The 14717-nt window shown below is 45.3% G+C and overlaps 8 protein-coding genes across 8 annotated transcripts; 5 read left to right on the forward strand and 3 right to left on the reverse strand.

The window, feature by feature from the left end:
• Window positions 1–151: 151 nt before the first annotated feature.
• On the forward strand, window positions 152–2561 carry TOT_040000923 (uncharacterized protein; the record flags this gene model as incomplete). The annotated part of the gene is given in 12 exon segments (XM_009693814.1): window positions 152–360; window positions 380–504; window positions 538–794; window positions 826–926; window positions 956–1027; window positions 1058–1247; window positions 1279–1368; window positions 1400–1480; window positions 1513–1583; window positions 1692–1845; window positions 1995–2405; window positions 2439–2561. The coding sequence occupies 12 exon segments, from the start codon at window positions 152–154 to the stop codon at window positions 2559–2561; spliced, it is 1884 nt and encodes a 627-aa protein (XP_009692109.1).
• An 88-nt stretch (window positions 2562–2649) lies between these two features.
• TOT_040000924 (mitochondrial large subunit ribosomal protein) lies at window positions 2650–3133 on the forward strand (the record flags this gene model as incomplete). The annotated part of the gene is made up of 3 exons (XM_009693815.1): window positions 2650–2775; window positions 2849–2950; window positions 3002–3133. 3 exons carry the CDS (start codon window positions 2650–2652, stop codon window positions 3131–3133), a joined length of 360 nt encoding a protein of 119 aa, XP_009692110.1.
• A 92-nt stretch (window positions 3134–3225) lies between these two features.
• Window positions 3226–3514, reverse strand: TOT_040000925 (40S ribosomal protein S21; the record flags this gene model as incomplete). The annotated part of the gene is made up of 2 exons (XM_009693816.1): window positions 3226–3360; window positions 3401–3514. The coding sequence occupies 2 exons, from the start codon at window positions 3512–3514 to the stop codon at window positions 3226–3228; spliced, it is 249 nt and encodes an 82-aa protein (XP_009692111.1).
• Window positions 3515–3775: 261 nt separating this feature from the next.
• TOT_040000192 (uncharacterized protein) lies at window positions 3776–7129 on the reverse strand (the record flags this gene model as incomplete). The annotated part of the gene is made up of 3 exons (XM_009693817.1): window positions 3776–4483; window positions 4784–4854; window positions 5044–7129. The coding sequence occupies 3 exons, from the start codon at window positions 7127–7129 to the stop codon at window positions 3776–3778; spliced, it is 2865 nt and encodes a 954-aa protein (XP_009692112.1).
• A 303-nt stretch (window positions 7130–7432) lies between these two features.
• TOT_040000193 (conserved hypothetical protein) lies at window positions 7433–8821 on the forward strand (the record flags this gene model as incomplete). Its single annotated transcript, XM_009693818.1, has 7 exons — window positions 7433–7491; window positions 7534–7630; window positions 7664–8107; window positions 8142–8252; window positions 8289–8417; window positions 8449–8700; window positions 8735–8821. The coding sequence occupies 7 exons, from the start codon at window positions 7433–7435 to the stop codon at window positions 8819–8821; spliced, it is 1179 nt and encodes a 392-aa protein (XP_009692113.1).
• Window positions 8822–8957: 136 nt separating this feature from the next.
• On the forward strand, window positions 8958–10048 carry TOT_040000194 (50S ribosomal protein L3; the record flags this gene model as incomplete). Its single annotated transcript, XM_009693819.1, has 2 exons — window positions 8958–9220; window positions 9268–10048. The coding sequence occupies 2 exons, from the start codon at window positions 8958–8960 to the stop codon at window positions 10046–10048; spliced, it is 1044 nt and encodes a 347-aa protein (XP_009692114.1).
• Window positions 10049–10158: 110 nt separating this feature from the next.
• On the forward strand, window positions 10159–11536 carry TOT_040000195 (GTP-binding protein/GTPase; the record flags this gene model as incomplete). The annotated part of the gene is made up of 3 exons (XM_009693820.1): window positions 10159–10382; window positions 10419–11251; window positions 11283–11536. The coding sequence occupies 3 exons, from the start codon at window positions 10159–10161 to the stop codon at window positions 11534–11536; spliced, it is 1311 nt and encodes a 436-aa protein (XP_009692115.1).
• A 300-nt stretch (window positions 11537–11836) lies between these two features.
• Window positions 11837–14644, reverse strand: TOT_040000196 (vacuolar H+-ATPase subunit; the record flags this gene model as incomplete). The annotated part of the gene is made up of 2 exons (XM_009693821.1): window positions 11837–12308; window positions 12360–14644. 2 exons carry the CDS (start codon window positions 14642–14644, stop codon window positions 11837–11839), a joined length of 2757 nt encoding a protein of 918 aa, XP_009692116.1.
• Between the last annotated feature and the right edge of the window lie 73 nt (window positions 14645–14717).

Below are 14717 nucleotides of genomic sequence, written 5' to 3' on the forward strand. Positions count from 1 at the left end.
AATTATATTTTAATGATATCATTTATTCAAAATGTGTTAACACATACTATGTACTTTTTTTAATCATATGATTATATTAAAAAATATTCATACCATAAATTATAATTTGAGTTGCAAATTTAATATAAATAATTTTTATAAAGTCATTAAAATGTCTTATAGTAGTAACCGTTTATCTTCATTGCTGAAGCTACTTTCTGATAAAAATCTGGATTCCTTCGTTGTTAATCACGGAGATCCACACGCTTCTGAATATTTCCACCACTCCTTTGACAGAATTTCCTTTATTTCTGGTTTCACAGGTAGTTACGGCTTGGCTCTTGTTACACACAGCAAATGCTATCTTTGGACGGATTCCAGGTATTTATAAATTCCATAGACGATTTAAATCATATAGATACTTCATTCAAGCAGAAAGGCAGTTGTCTGAACCGTGGGTTCTAATGAAATTGCACGAGAAGGGGTTTCCAACTCTCACCGAGTTTTTATCAACTTCAACAGATCGTTAGTCGGATTTAACATATATCGTATGTTCAGTGAAACGAGTTGGATTTGATTCAAATACCACAACCTATACTTTATATAAGCACTGGATGGAGAAGGTTAAGGACAAGGAGTTTGTTGGACTTTCTGACAATCCAGTCGACGCAGTATGGGCGGGAGATAGACCGGCCTTTCCACTTGGCCCGTTGAAAATATATCCTCTGAAATACTCAGGAGTTTCTGTTTCAGAGAAGCTGGTATCAGTCAGAGATGAAATGAAAAAGAATAACGTAAATGCCTTGGCCTTGACGGTAAGTTCGCACAGTGTACATCGATGAATAGAACCTCGACGATGTTGCATATATGCTCAATTTGCGTGGGTCTGACGTGGAATGCTCGCCCCTATTTTACGCATACCTGCTGGTGGAAATGGAAAAAATTACGTTAGTTAGTATATTTATATATGATGCAGGCTGTTTGTTGATCATCGAAAGCTTGATGATGAAACTAAAACATATCTTAAATCATTTTCAGTGGAAACGAGGTAAAAAACATAAATAATTTATACAATTAGAGATTATAATGATTTATTTCCATATGTTGAAAACCTTGGGACCGGCGAAAAGGGAGTCATTCTGTCCAAATTTAGGATGTGGGCATCGCCCAGCGCATCAGTATACCTGTGCACATCTTTCCTAAAGAACAACACGGAATCGACACCCAGGGAGCTGCACTTAGAAGTAACTCCGGTGTGTGATCTAAAGGTACGGTAGATAGGGTTACAGTAGTTTATAGGCGTCCAAAAATGACACTGAGTTAAAGTGCATGGTCGAGGCCCACGTTCTCGATGGAATAGCGCTGGCCAAGTTCTTTGCAAAAGTATACGTAAGTCTAATGAATATTACACATGCCCTAGGAAATGAAGGATAACGGGACGCTATTTGATAAGGATGAGTATGATCTGGGCGAGTTGAGCAGTGAGGTTCGATATGAACAGGTACGCTGTGATAACAGTCATGAGCAACATAGGAGTCAAACGCCGGATTGTCGTTCCCACCAATTTCTTCAGTAGGTGAAAACGGAGCAGTTGTTCATTACAGGTAATGCTAAGTAGTATTTATAGATTAATATTATAATTACACTTATCATAGCAGATTAAAACGCGTATTATTTAAAAAGCGTAACGAAAGCACATTTAATAATTTCAGAGCTGAAAAGGATAACTGCTCGAAAATTGGACCGCATATGTACCTCTTAGACTCGGGAGGACAATATTTGACAGGTACCACCGATGTTACGAGGACAATACACTTCGGCAAGCCCACAGAAGAGGAGAAGAAGGCTTACACACTGGTGTTGAAGGTAAAGCTACAGATATACAAATGACTAGGGTATATACACAGCATTGTATACATAGGATCACAATTAAGTATATACACTGTGATAATAATTAAACACACTAAAAGTATATAGATAAATAAACAAAAAACACTTCATATTTATCATTATAGGGGCATCTTGCCCTAAGGCATGCTGTCTTTCCAGATGACACACCAGGTCAGACGCTCGACGTGCTTGCAAGGCAGTACCTGTGGAACCACGGAATGAACTACTATCACTCAACGGGGCACGGAGTGGGCGCGTATTTGAACGTACACGAAGGGCCGTGCGCAATCTCGTCCCTGTTCAAGCCCACAGTCGGCAAGGTGAACGTGACCTATTTGAAACCGGGCATGGTCCTGTCCAATGAGCCAGGGTACTACAAAGCAGGACATTTTGGAGTGCGCATCGAGAACATGGTGTACGTGAAGAAGGTGGAAGGCGCCTTCTCGAAGGACCACAGGGAGTTCCTCGAGTTTGAAGACCTGACGCTTGTGCCGTACTGCAAGGATCTGCTCGACTTCACACTCTTGACAAGACAGGTAGGAAACAAGGCCGATTTACGTCGCTTGCAGGAGCTGGATCGTTTAAACGAATATCATAAACGGATTGCTGACACTCTTGTTCCGCGCATGGTGAATATGCCCGGCTATGACAAGGCGATTGAGTTTTTGAAAAAGTGTGCAGAGCCACTATGAACATAATTAATGTTTAACACTTAAAAATATATTTGTCATCCCACTTTACGCCTGTTGTATTCTTGTTTGTAATTTGTACTAATGAATAATGATATTCAATTTAAATTTAGTTTCGAGGTGTAATAGAATATTTAATAGTCAACTTCGATGCATTGTTCAGTCCAGTTTCGCAAGAACCAACAAATCTAATAAAAACGCCAACCTTCCATTCAAGGTATTATTAATACGAGTCTTACTTATCTAAACACATCTACCTTACTGATCCTTGGTGTCATTTTATTCCGCAGGTCACTAGAACACCATCTGGGAATCTTGCTGTTTACACGAAAATAAGGGCGCATGGAACCGTGCAATACACCGTCGTGAGACACATCTATGGCGACATTCAGGTGCGTCTTACAAGCCTATCGACTTTAAATTCACGCATATAATGCTCGCAGGCCATGAAGGAGCAGCTGCGCATTCTCTGCGAGTCTCCCGTGCGGGAGAGGGTCGGAAGCCTGGAGGTTCAGGGCATTCACGTCAAGAAGATCAAAAAGTGGCTCGTCGCTTGCGGGTTCGCCTCTGCTTAGCTATATAGTGACACCCTCTCACACACTCACCCATCTCAGGTACTGATCTGCAACGAACTAATATGTAATGTTTATTCAAATTCACATTATTTTTAATTGTTTGGCTGCATGAGTCCCTCGTCCCTCAGAAGCCTGTTTACCACCTCGTCGGCATCTCCTCTCTGCCTCATCTCCGGGCTCAGCGCCAGCGTGTAGTTCGAGTTCGTGTACACTCCCATTTCGTCGACCTACGCAATTTTAATTTACTTGCCTTCTCATATTGCTTACCAGTCCGATGTTGATTTGCACTGCCCCGTGGTCCTTTGCCGATAGGATGCGGTTCGTTCCGGAGCATTTTCTCGGGATGTAGAGATCCACAAGCTTTCCGTCCTCGTTAATCATTTTCAAGAGTTCGATTCTACTTTATTTATATTAGTTGCTGATTTCATGTAACTTTTATGCATAGTGGTAATACGCATATAGACAAACCTTTTAATTGAATTTATTAGGAATCCTAATCTATTTTGTTTTTTGAACTTAAAACTTTTGCCGTGACTGAACCTTTTACGATTTACTGTGTTTTTATGCTCCTATTTTCTCTCCCCATATATTCACCCTGAGGCTATGAACATTAAGTGGTATGTATCTTATGGAACCAACACATTAATTAGACGTGCCCTCGTATTTCTCCAAATCGGGGTACTCGATCGTTCCCCTTCTCGCGACTCCGTCCTCGACGCCCACGAAAAAGGGCGTTTCGACTATCCACGTTCCTGCGTTGAAGTTTACGCCCAGGTAGCTGCACCCTATCATTTCGCTGTACTTCCTCAACATGTACTTGTGCGCCAGCTCGCTCACGTACCTTTTCCTTCCCTGCTTGTCGTGTGTGCAGTTGTTGATTGACACGTACGCTCTCCTGTTAAGTCCCTTTCCCACTTCCGGCGCACTCTTCGTCCCTGCGTACACTGAGACTCTTGCGTACCCTATGTCCACCGCCTCGTCCAGGTCCACTCCTCTCAGGTCTGTGGTTCCCGGGAAGACTATGTCGCCGTATCCTTCTCTCGATATCTGGAAGTCCTTCACTTCCTTCAGCTCCTCGTCCGTCATTGCCTTGAGTGCTGCGATCGATGGCCTGGTTGTGTATCCTTCTTTCGTCAGCTTCGGTGCGTTTTCGTTTACGTATACTCCCCGTTTTTCCACCGCCTTTTCTTCCTCCGTTTCTGAGTCATACAGGTCGTCCTTCGGCTTTTTGTTCAGGTTTGCCAGCGGGTCGTTCCAGTTCCATGTTGAGTCCGGCTCGAGGTAGTTTTTATCTGCCTTAATCTTCGCGTTTGCCTTTTTAAGGGTCTCTTCGTACGTTTTCGAGTACGACTTCTCTCTCTCTTTCCTTCTCTCCTCCCTTTTCTTTTCAACCTGTTTTATTATCCGGTCTTCGATACCCACAATTCCTCCTTCCATTTCTCCGGATCTACTGAATCCAAATGCATATGTCCGTCCTTCCTTAATTGCCTTTGCGTACATGAACATCGGGTCCTTCTGTTCTTCCTCTCTCTCCCTCTCCCGTTCGAGTCTCTCTTCCTCCGCCCTCTTCTCTTGTGCGATCATCTGAAATGTTTCCAGGATGAATCTTCTCGGAGTCGGTCCGTAGGGCGCATTGAGCAGGTACATGACCTGTTTTTTTTCTGGAGCTGGGTTATTATCCCTTCTCGAATTTCCTTCTTCTCCTTCCTCTTCTAAGATTTCTTGTTTTTTCGTGTTTTCTTTTATTGGCCTGTTATAGTAGTACCCATCTGCATCGAAGCTACGCATAATTCTTTTAAATTCCCTTTCGCGATCAAAATTTCCTTCCATCATGTGTCTGTCGAATATGAGTAATTCCGCCATCACTTCTTCTGCCAACGTTCTCGTCGTCGTCGGCAATGGCAAATCACGCGAATTTTGTAATCCTGCCTGTACGTTCAAACTCCCTTGTTGATTTACCGAATTCGCATGTGTGCCTGAACCATTCTGGGAGCCGACATTGTTGTAACCTGTCGCTGACGTTCCCGCCTGGTTTGAAGTCCAGTTCGCTAAGACTTGCATGTTAGGCTTCTGCATTGACTCTATTTCCGATACTGATCCCAAGAATGAAACACGGCCTGAAGTGTACCTTTTAATTTCCGGTATTACGAATTCATCATCACACCCTGCGTTCGCTTGCATGAAGAACGGAATGTTGGCTGGGTACGCTCTGTGGAGGTTCATGTTATTTGAAGAGGACTGCTGTGCCGAAGCGTTGTTGACGTTCTGCTGCCCGAGGGCCGTGTTTAAAACGCTGGGTTGCCCAAAGGCCGTACTAAAGTTCTGCTGCCCTAACACTGCGTTGCTAGGCTGAGCAAGAGTATTACTAAACCCTGGCTGGCCGAAGGCAGTATTAATACCAGGCTGTCCAAACCCCGTGTTAATGCCTGACTGTCCGAATGCTGTATTTGTAAAGCTGGTCTGTCCAAAAGTCGTGTTTGTAGCCGTTGGTGCTCCAAATGCCGTATTTAAGTTGGTCTGTCCGAATCCTGTGCTAAGACTTGGCTGGCTTAAACCCAGGGTGCTGGCCTGCCCCAAACCAGTGTTAGCGGTCGGCTGACCGAACAGATTACTCGTGGTCTGCCCAAATGCTGAGGTAGCAGTCGTCTGACCAAATCCCGTGTTAGCGGTTGACTGACCAAATCCGGCTGTAGAACTGGGCTGACCGAATAGATTTGTGCTTGTTTGGCCAAATCCTGTGGTCGTGCTAGGTTGCCCAAACCCGGTGCTACTAGGTTGTCCGAGAGACGTGCTAGTCTGACCGAATGCGGTATTAGCACTTGGTTGCCCAAAAAGATTACTGGTAGTCTGTCCAAATCCGGTGGTAGTACTCGTCTGGCCCAATCCCGGGGTGGTTATATTCGTTTGACCTAATGCTGTGTTAGTACTTGGTTGCCCAAAAAGACTACTGGTAGTCTGCCCAAATCCCGTGGTAGCTGTGGGTTGGCCAAAGGTTGTGCTGCTAACGTTAGATTGTCCAAATCCCGTGTTGATTCCAGTCTGCCCGAATGCTGTAGTGGTGCTTGGTTGACCGAATAGATTTGTGCTTGTTTGGCCAAATCCTGTGGTCGTGCTAGGTTGCCCAAACCCGGTGCTACTAGGTTGTCCTAGAGACGTGCTAGTCTGACCGAATCCTGTGGTAGCAGTAGGCTGTCCAAATGCTGTATTGGCAGTTGACTGTCCGAAGAGATTAGTACTGCTCTGCCCAAATCCCGTGTTAGCGGTTGACTGACCAAATCCGGCTGTAGAACTGGGCTGACCGAATAGATTTGTGCTTGTTTGGCCAAATCCTGTGCTTGTTGTTTGTTGGCCGAAGAGGCTGCCGCTAGTCTGTCCAAAACCAGTGCTAGTACTGGTCTGGCCGAAAAGACTGCTTGATTGGCCTAATCCTGTAGTGTTAAAGACTGAGTTATGCAGTGCAGTTTCTCCTTGTCTGCTTGAAGCTCCGGTGATAGTGCTGCTTCTGTTAGACGATGGATCATTTGAGGCTGACATTTGGCTGATTTCCCTCTGAATTTCACTAATCTCCTTCTTATGGCTTTTGTAAAAATCCCAGCGGTATCCGTCTGTGTTGAGGTCATATTTATACGATATATTTACGATGGTGGTGTCTTCAAATGTGTTCGTCTGCACGTGATCATCCGGGGTATCCCTATGGCCTGACTTATACAGGATGTCGGATCCGTCTGAGGGCGTTTCTGAGACCCCGTCAGGTACGTTATACAACATACTCGTGTTGACGTAAGATGCTCCATATTGACTGATCAGTTGGCTTCCAAAATCTTCATTTGAATCAAATCCGCCGAGCGGTGTGTTGAATCCTTGAAAAGGTACTTGCTGGCTCGAACCAAAAGGATCAACTGACCCCGCATTACCAAGGCCACTATATCCTATATTCTGATTTATTTGATTGTTGCTATTTGACTGCGATTGATTTGTATTTGAACCAAAAAACATACTAAAAAGATGCTAAGAGTAATAAAAAAAATTTAATTGATTGCATCGAATCTAGGAAAATTATTAACTAACATACACTTAGAAAGTGTAGATTCGATATTTATAATACAAATACGTAAATATACATATTATAAATTCTGATATGATAGTTGGGATTGTTTCCACCCACAAAATTATATATATCTATATGTTCTAAATGATTTAATCCACTATAACCTTCTTTTATCACATTTTAAACTTTAATGTGTACTTTTATTTATATATATATGAACTTCCTTCATTGCTTAAATCCATGTCGCACAGATGAATTGGGCAGCTCATAATCGACTATCATATTTGGCCAAAAAATATGATAGTTTAAAGTACGTGATTTATTTATTCATATTATAACAAATTTTATATAGAATCAACGCTTTGAGGCAGAAAGGTTTGCTTTTTACCAACCTTCCATATGAGCTGCTGGAGTCAAATTCCAAATTTCTGCAATTATTATCAAAATGTGTACCTTCTTATATATCAATATTTACATTTCAGAATTTAAATATTTCAAGTGACGAAGTTCATGTAAAGAGAAGTAGGCTTGGTTACCCGTTTGGTAAAGCCTTGGCCTTGGTTGATCAAGTAACTCCGAATTTTGACTTTAAATTCGACAACTCGAATACTAGACCATCTAATTTTAGTGGTTCTTCAACAACGGCTTCGTTGAATGTCCTCTACAATTCCATTGTTGATAACTTACCCAGGGAGTCTTCAGTATTTTTATGCGATGAGCACGACGTATCGTGCTTCGTAGAACAGTATGTTACTACCTTAATAAGTAATTTTAGGTGTGAACGATTGTTGACATTGCCTGAGGATTTGAGAAGGTTATCTAGTCCAGAGTTGCTACACAGGATTGTTAGCGTCACCGGATTTACAAGTTCATATGGTCGAGTTGAATTGTCTGAAGTGATACAAAATACTACAAACGTCAAAGTTGTTAGTTTAAAATGAGGTTATCAATTTAATTTAGGATCCCAAAAATATAATATTTCGTTTTAAAGATGATGGAGACCAGGACTCGTTAGCATGGGTCATTTGCGATTCTGTCAAGCAGGCCAATACAATAATTTCAAAGCTACAGGTACAAAGTAGATTTTATTAATGAGTATAAAAATAGGAGGTTCCTGTTCCTAGAAGGTACCAGTATGGAAATCTGATGGGTGCCGCGTTTTTGTATTCGTCACGAAGCTCGTTCTTTTTATCAGACCCATCTCTCGATTTTATAACAAAAAGAAGCAAATATCAGGTATTTATTTATGGTCACAAATTTTATCTAGGTTTTTACTATGGGCTGGCACTCGGATGTCGACGAGCCTGAACTGAAGACCCTGACTGACAACCTAAAGTTCTACCCGAAAAAAATTACAATACACAAAATAAAGTCAAAAGACGAGAAAATAACTGAAACTTGTGCCTTTTTAGAGTTTGATCGCATGAGAAATGCTAAAAAAATAATGCATCGACTACAAATTATTAAAAAAAGGTGGAAGATACCAGATAACTCGGCGTTTTATGCATATCCGAAAATGGTATTACCTATAGTATAACTTACCAAGAATTTAGGCTGATGTGTTGTGGAAGTCACAGAATGGAGACTACAAAAACGACGAAATGTTTGATGGTGATTTGGATGAGCCCGTGGAGTATTAATGTAAAATAAATTAAAATACACACACGCAGTGTAATATGTTAATTATTATACACCAATTTTATATGAAATAAACAATTTATTGTGTAAAATATTATCTTTTATTGTGCACATATCAATAATATACAATGTCGAAATATGTTAAGAAACATACTGAATAAAGAAATACAATTATCAAACGAATATATTCACAAAAGATACTTTTCAGCCCTCAATACAAGTAATATTACTAGTCCCTACTGTAGTAGGTGGATCAAGAGGGTTGAAAGGCTGAATAGGTTCAAGAAGCCTTATAAGTCCTACAGCTACCTGGATTCCATACCGGAAACACAATTTTATACAGAGGATGACTTTAATAGCTTGTCAATATCTCCAATAAAACCGATTTGGAACACTAGAAGGTAGCCATTAACAATATATATGCCTTTAAAATATTCATTTTGGTTAGGTGTGGAGTTCTTGCATATAAAGTTGGATGTATGTCACTTTGGGATGATTGGGGAGTTCGACACGCAGTAACAGTGTGTCACGTGGATAGGTGTGTGGTACTGGAGAGAAGGACCATAGAGAAGCACGGGTACGAGGCGCTGCAACTCGGCCTGGGATACAGAAACATAAACCGGCAGACAAAGCCAAACATAGGAAGATTTATTAAGCTCGGAACGGGCTCTAAGAACCACATTGCTGAGTTCAAGTGCTCCAGCGACTGCCTTCTGCCAGAAGGACACTATTTCAGCGTTAGGCACTTTACGCCCGGACAGTGGGTCTTTGTTTCGGGCTGGTCCAAAGCGAAGGGCTTCAAGGGAGCGATGCGAAGGTGGCACTTCGGAGGACAAACGCAGAGCCACGGCACGGAGTGCAAGGCGCACAGCGCTCCAGGGTCAATATCGCAAGGCAAGTCGGTACACATCGTGTGGAGAAACACGAAGATGGGCGGACACGTAGGGCCGGACCCGCGAGTAACCAACTGCAGAGTGTTTAGAATAGAGGCGCACCGCAACTTAATATTCCTAAAGGGAGCAGTGCCGGGGGAAATAGGCAGCGTGGTAAAGATTCGTGACGCACTGGGCATAACTGCAAGGAAAAACAGGGGGTTGCACATCCACTATCCGACCTTCTTGCCAATTCCGAACCATCCGTACCCAGTCACATTACAGGAGCCGATAAAAGAAAGGGACCCGTTCTTGTTTACTGAGGAGCCAATGCAGGACTATAAATCTAAAAAATGAGAAGTTCTATCTGTTTAATTTATATCTCATGCTTACGGCTCTCCCTTTCTTTTAAACTCTCCCCGTACACACAACCTGAGTTCCCAAGTGACAAACCATCGTTTTGCAAAATGGACATGTGTTTGCGTGCTAAGACATTATACTCTGGAGTCGGAGCAAAAGTCGCCAGTAAAGTTAAGCGACAGTTCAGATTGGAGAATGACAGCCAGGTCAAATCGCTCAGAAAGGCGCTGAAGAAGTTTAAGAGGTCTGAGGAGAGGCGCATCATCAGAGCAAAAATGAACGCACTGAAGTCCCAGCACAGAGCCAATAGGGAACCGATGGAGGACAACAGGTAAATTTCATTATTCTTCTATACAATATTATTCAGGAACTCTAAAACAAAGGCGCTGAATCCATTTTCTAAAATGGCTCTACCAAAGGGAAGTGGCAGTAAGAGTGGGACCGTGAATAAAAATGGGACAAAACCAGTTAGGCTCGGACTGAGTTTTGACCTTGCCTCCGATGTGTACGGAGGCGCAGCCCTCATGAAGGACTTTGACCCGCACCGCAGGAAAATAGCGACTTTGAACTTTGTTGGAAGTTACCTGCACACTACAATGCTCCCGTCGCTTGGGCTCCCCGAGATCTGCCTAGTCGGCAGGAGTAACGTGGGCAAGTCCTCGTTCATCAACTCGCTCATGAGTTACGTCAAGACAAAGTCGAGGAAGTGCGACATGGCGTTCGTTTCTAAGACTCCTGGGTACACAAAGTCCATAAACGTGTTCGAGGCTGTGGACAACAGGGGCAGGGGCGTCCTTGCCCTGGTTGACCTGCCCGGATACGGCTACACAAAGGTGAAGAACAAGGAGACCCGAAAAACCATGCAAAGCATCCTCAAGGCATACTTGAAGCGCAGACTTGAGTTGAAACTCGTGCTCTTTCTGGTTGATGGGAGCTCTGAGCCTCAGCCCGAGGACTACGAGGTGCTCCAGTACTTCAGGGAGAACGCCTTCCCGCACCTCTTCATTCTCACGAAGATGGACAAAGTCACCGTGTCCCAGACTCCCGGCCAAATGATGACATTTCGGCAGTACTTTGACCTCAAGAGCCCGCTCCCGCTGCCCTTTTCCAAATTCGGTGGAGGCGACCTCGGCTGCGTTTGGAAGGCCATCTTTGACGCCTGCACCGATTCCTTCGACGTCTCAAAACTGAACTTGACTGGTGAGTTACAACTGCGTTTAACCTCTTTTAGACAAATTCGAGGCTGTCAAACCTGATTTCTCCACCTTCGTTGGCGCCCAGGCCAACGTCTCCCTGAAGGACCTAAAGAAGATGATTTTCAGGAACTACGACATTTTACCCGAGAGTGTCAAGAGCCTGGATATGGACTCCATGAGTCGCGATCAGCTGCTTGACGTGCTTAAAATTGCGGCAGACAGGGCCTTTGAGCTCCAGAATAGGCCTCTGGACCTTGTTCAGCTTAAACACAAACTTACAAAGCGCTAGCCATAGTGCTTCTGGGTATCCGTGGTCATGTTCCCTTGTCAAATCTCATTTGACACATTCTACTAATTTCCACTACAATATAACACATTTTAACAATATTAGATATCACACGATGTTTTATTATAAAATATATTTGTCAATTATGTATTTACTCATTTAAATGTGCGCAGGGTACCCAGCGTCGACTGTGTACCCTTTGTTCACTTAAAAACACATTCACCTATGCTCTGTTAGTTAGCGTGTATCGTTTAATTTAGTGATTGTATTATTTTACATATTGGTGTGTTGCTAAGTGCCTGCCTACTTGACCTCCATCAGGCTCGGGTCGTTGAGCAGGAGCTTTATGTTGAACGGCTTGAACAGGGACCCGTCGGCCTTGTAGAACTTGTTCTGGAACTCGACCCACTGCAGACGCAGCGCGTGCAGGTAGCACTCGAGCGAGTCCATGCAGAGCATGATGAAGAATGTCACCACTGAGAAGAAGTTCGTCCTTATGAAGAGGTCGATCACCTTCACGACCACGTTCGACTGGCTGTCGAGGGCGCTGAAAACGAGCTGCTTGAAGAGCACCAGCGAGAGTTGCTGGTGCGAGAGTGAGAGCGCCCACAGCCTCAGGTACGAGGCCGTGTTGCTGATGGTGCCGAGGCTGAACTCGATGGTTTCTATGAACTGGTGAATCACTATGTCCGACAGCTTCATGTGCCCGTGGCCTCCCTCCGGGTCCTCCTCCTCTCGGTTGATCGTCACCGAGAACTCCTTGCCCGAGCCCTCGCTGACGTGCGCGCCTGCAGGATCATGCCCGCTCAGACTCGTCGTCGGCGACACTCGCTTGAAGCGAGCGGTCCCCAGGTCCATGCTCGTTCTCCGGTGCGGGTAGTTCGGTATGCTCTCGCTCGCTATTGCGTCGAGGTCCTCGGGACCGCAGTAGACCATCTCGTAGTCGCGTCCCGAGGTCGAGGTCGAGCCGTGCGACCTCCTGTTTTTCTTCAGCGTGAAGTACAGGATCAGCGGCTTCGGAATCAGCATCATCGGCACTGAGGTCAGCAGCACGATCACCAGGAACTTCTGCACCGACTGCTGACTCGCGTACATGATCTCGTTCTTCTCCAGCTTCTTCATCAGGCACATGTCGATCAGCGTCGTGATGATGCTCGGCTTCGCGAACCCGTTGTCGACCGGCGTCAGCCACTTGTAGAAGATCAGGAAGTTCATGTATCCCACGAATGAGCACATCATTGCCAGCTGCGGGAGGAACTCGAAGAAGAAGTCCAGGAAGCTCGCGAAGTAGACTGCGTTGAAGCCCTTGAGCACGATTCCCAGCGTCATCTGCACGAATCCGATGATCACCGAGAACTTCATCTTGAACGAGTGCAGCACCGACTGCTCGTTCAGCGCTCCTATCCACGCCGAGTCGAGTCCGAAGACCACCGGGAACGAGCCCGCCGCCCTCACGAACGTGTCCGTGTACGTGCCGTCGCTGTTCAGCTTGTCCACAGTCCCGCTCGGCACCCACTTAGTGCCGAAGAAATTGTTCGGGATTGAGAGGAAGTCGTTGTAGATGAAGCCTGTGTACGTCGCCATGATCCCCATGAGCAGGATCATGTAGCGCGCCTCGATGATCATGTTCGAGATGTCTCCCGTGAACTTGCGCTTCAGCTTGCGATATGAGAAGATGAGGAAGAGCGCGAAGAGTATCACGCAGGTCCCGTGCGCGATGTCTCCGAACATGAGTCCGAAGAGGAAGGGGAATGTCACGATTGTGAAGGGCGCCGGGTTAACCTCCTTGTACCTCGGGATCCCGTACGTGTCCACTACGTTCTGAAACGACTTCGAGATCATGTTCGTCTTGTTGTAGGTCGGCGGCACGTGCGTATCCGCTCCGTGGCCAGTCGTGTGCGGCTGGTTGTCCACCAGCAGCAGCGCGCTCACGCTGCCCTGCGCTCTCTCCGCCAGCAGGTGCTCCCTTATGTTTTCCTCCTCCTCCGCTGGGAACCAGCAGTCCGCCCTCAGCGTGATATCGCTTCCTTCGAAGTGGTTCAGGATGTAGTAGAGGTACTTTTCCTTCTTGCAGAACAGGAACCACTCCTCGATGATGCTGTTTCCTCCCGGCCTGATCACCTCCAGCATGCACGCGATTTCATCTCTGAAGTACTTCTTGTACGCCTCCAGTGCTCTCTGCTTATCCATGATTCTTTCCTGGAGCAGCAGCAGGCGCGACCTTGCGTCGTCCTGCGTTTTTGCCCAGTTGAACAGCTTCGCCTGGAAACCTGTGCACAGCTTCTTGATTTTATTGTACGTTGCGCTGTTGCTCGAGGACTGGCAGTATATTACGAACACGGTCTTGTCCTCCGCGTCGAAATCCTCCTCGTCCACCAGCCCTGCCGAGAGCACCACCTCCTTCAGCTCAGTCGTGTCGTGGAGGAGCGTGAACACGTTTCCGCGCATTGCTCTGAAGATTGCTCTCGAGAACGCCTCCTTCTCCTGCGAGCTGATCAGCCCTGCTATGTTCGTGAACGATATCGATATCGACGAGTTCGACGTTCCTTCCGCTGGCGACAGGTTAATCATTTCCGTGTCCGACTGCGTCACTTCGTTCAGCAGGTGCTCGTTTGCCTCCGACACGTCCACGTTCGACGAGTATGGCGAGAAGTGCGCGTGCACGTCCGACAGCGACCTTTCCGTCTGCGGGTTCAGCTGCTTCAGCGCCACCAGCAGCACGTAGTACTCGCTCAGCGCCTCGTCTCGCTCCGACCTCAGCAGCAGATCGTTTTCTTTGAACATCTGGAACTGGTCGTACAGCTTCACCAGCGACTCCTCCACCTGGTCCAGTCTATACATGTTATCGTGTTCCAGGAAGTTGTCGATGTTGTGTCTAACTATCTTCGAGTTTGGGAGCTTTCCTATTTCCTCGTACAGCACTCTTATCATTCTCTCCATGTGGTCTATTCTCTGCACATAGTTTTTGTACGGCCTCTCCATTCTCTTCTCGTTCATATCTATGTACTGGATGTTCGCGTGTCTGCTCAGCAGGTCTATACAGCTTCTCGCTCTCTCGTGAGGAATTACTAGGGTACCGTGTACCATAGTCTCAGATCTGAAAATACCCATTTTTACTACTCTAGATTAACATTAGTGTATAATTATATTTAAAAGGCGAAAACAATTATAAATGATTTTTCTT

The sequence above is a fragment of the Theileria orientalis genome, chromosome 4, assembly GCF_000740895.1.
Source record: "Theileria orientalis strain Shintoku DNA, chromosome 4, complete genome".
Taxonomy (NCBI): Eukaryota; Apicomplexa; class Aconoidasida; order Piroplasmida; family Theileriidae; genus Theileria; species Theileria orientalis.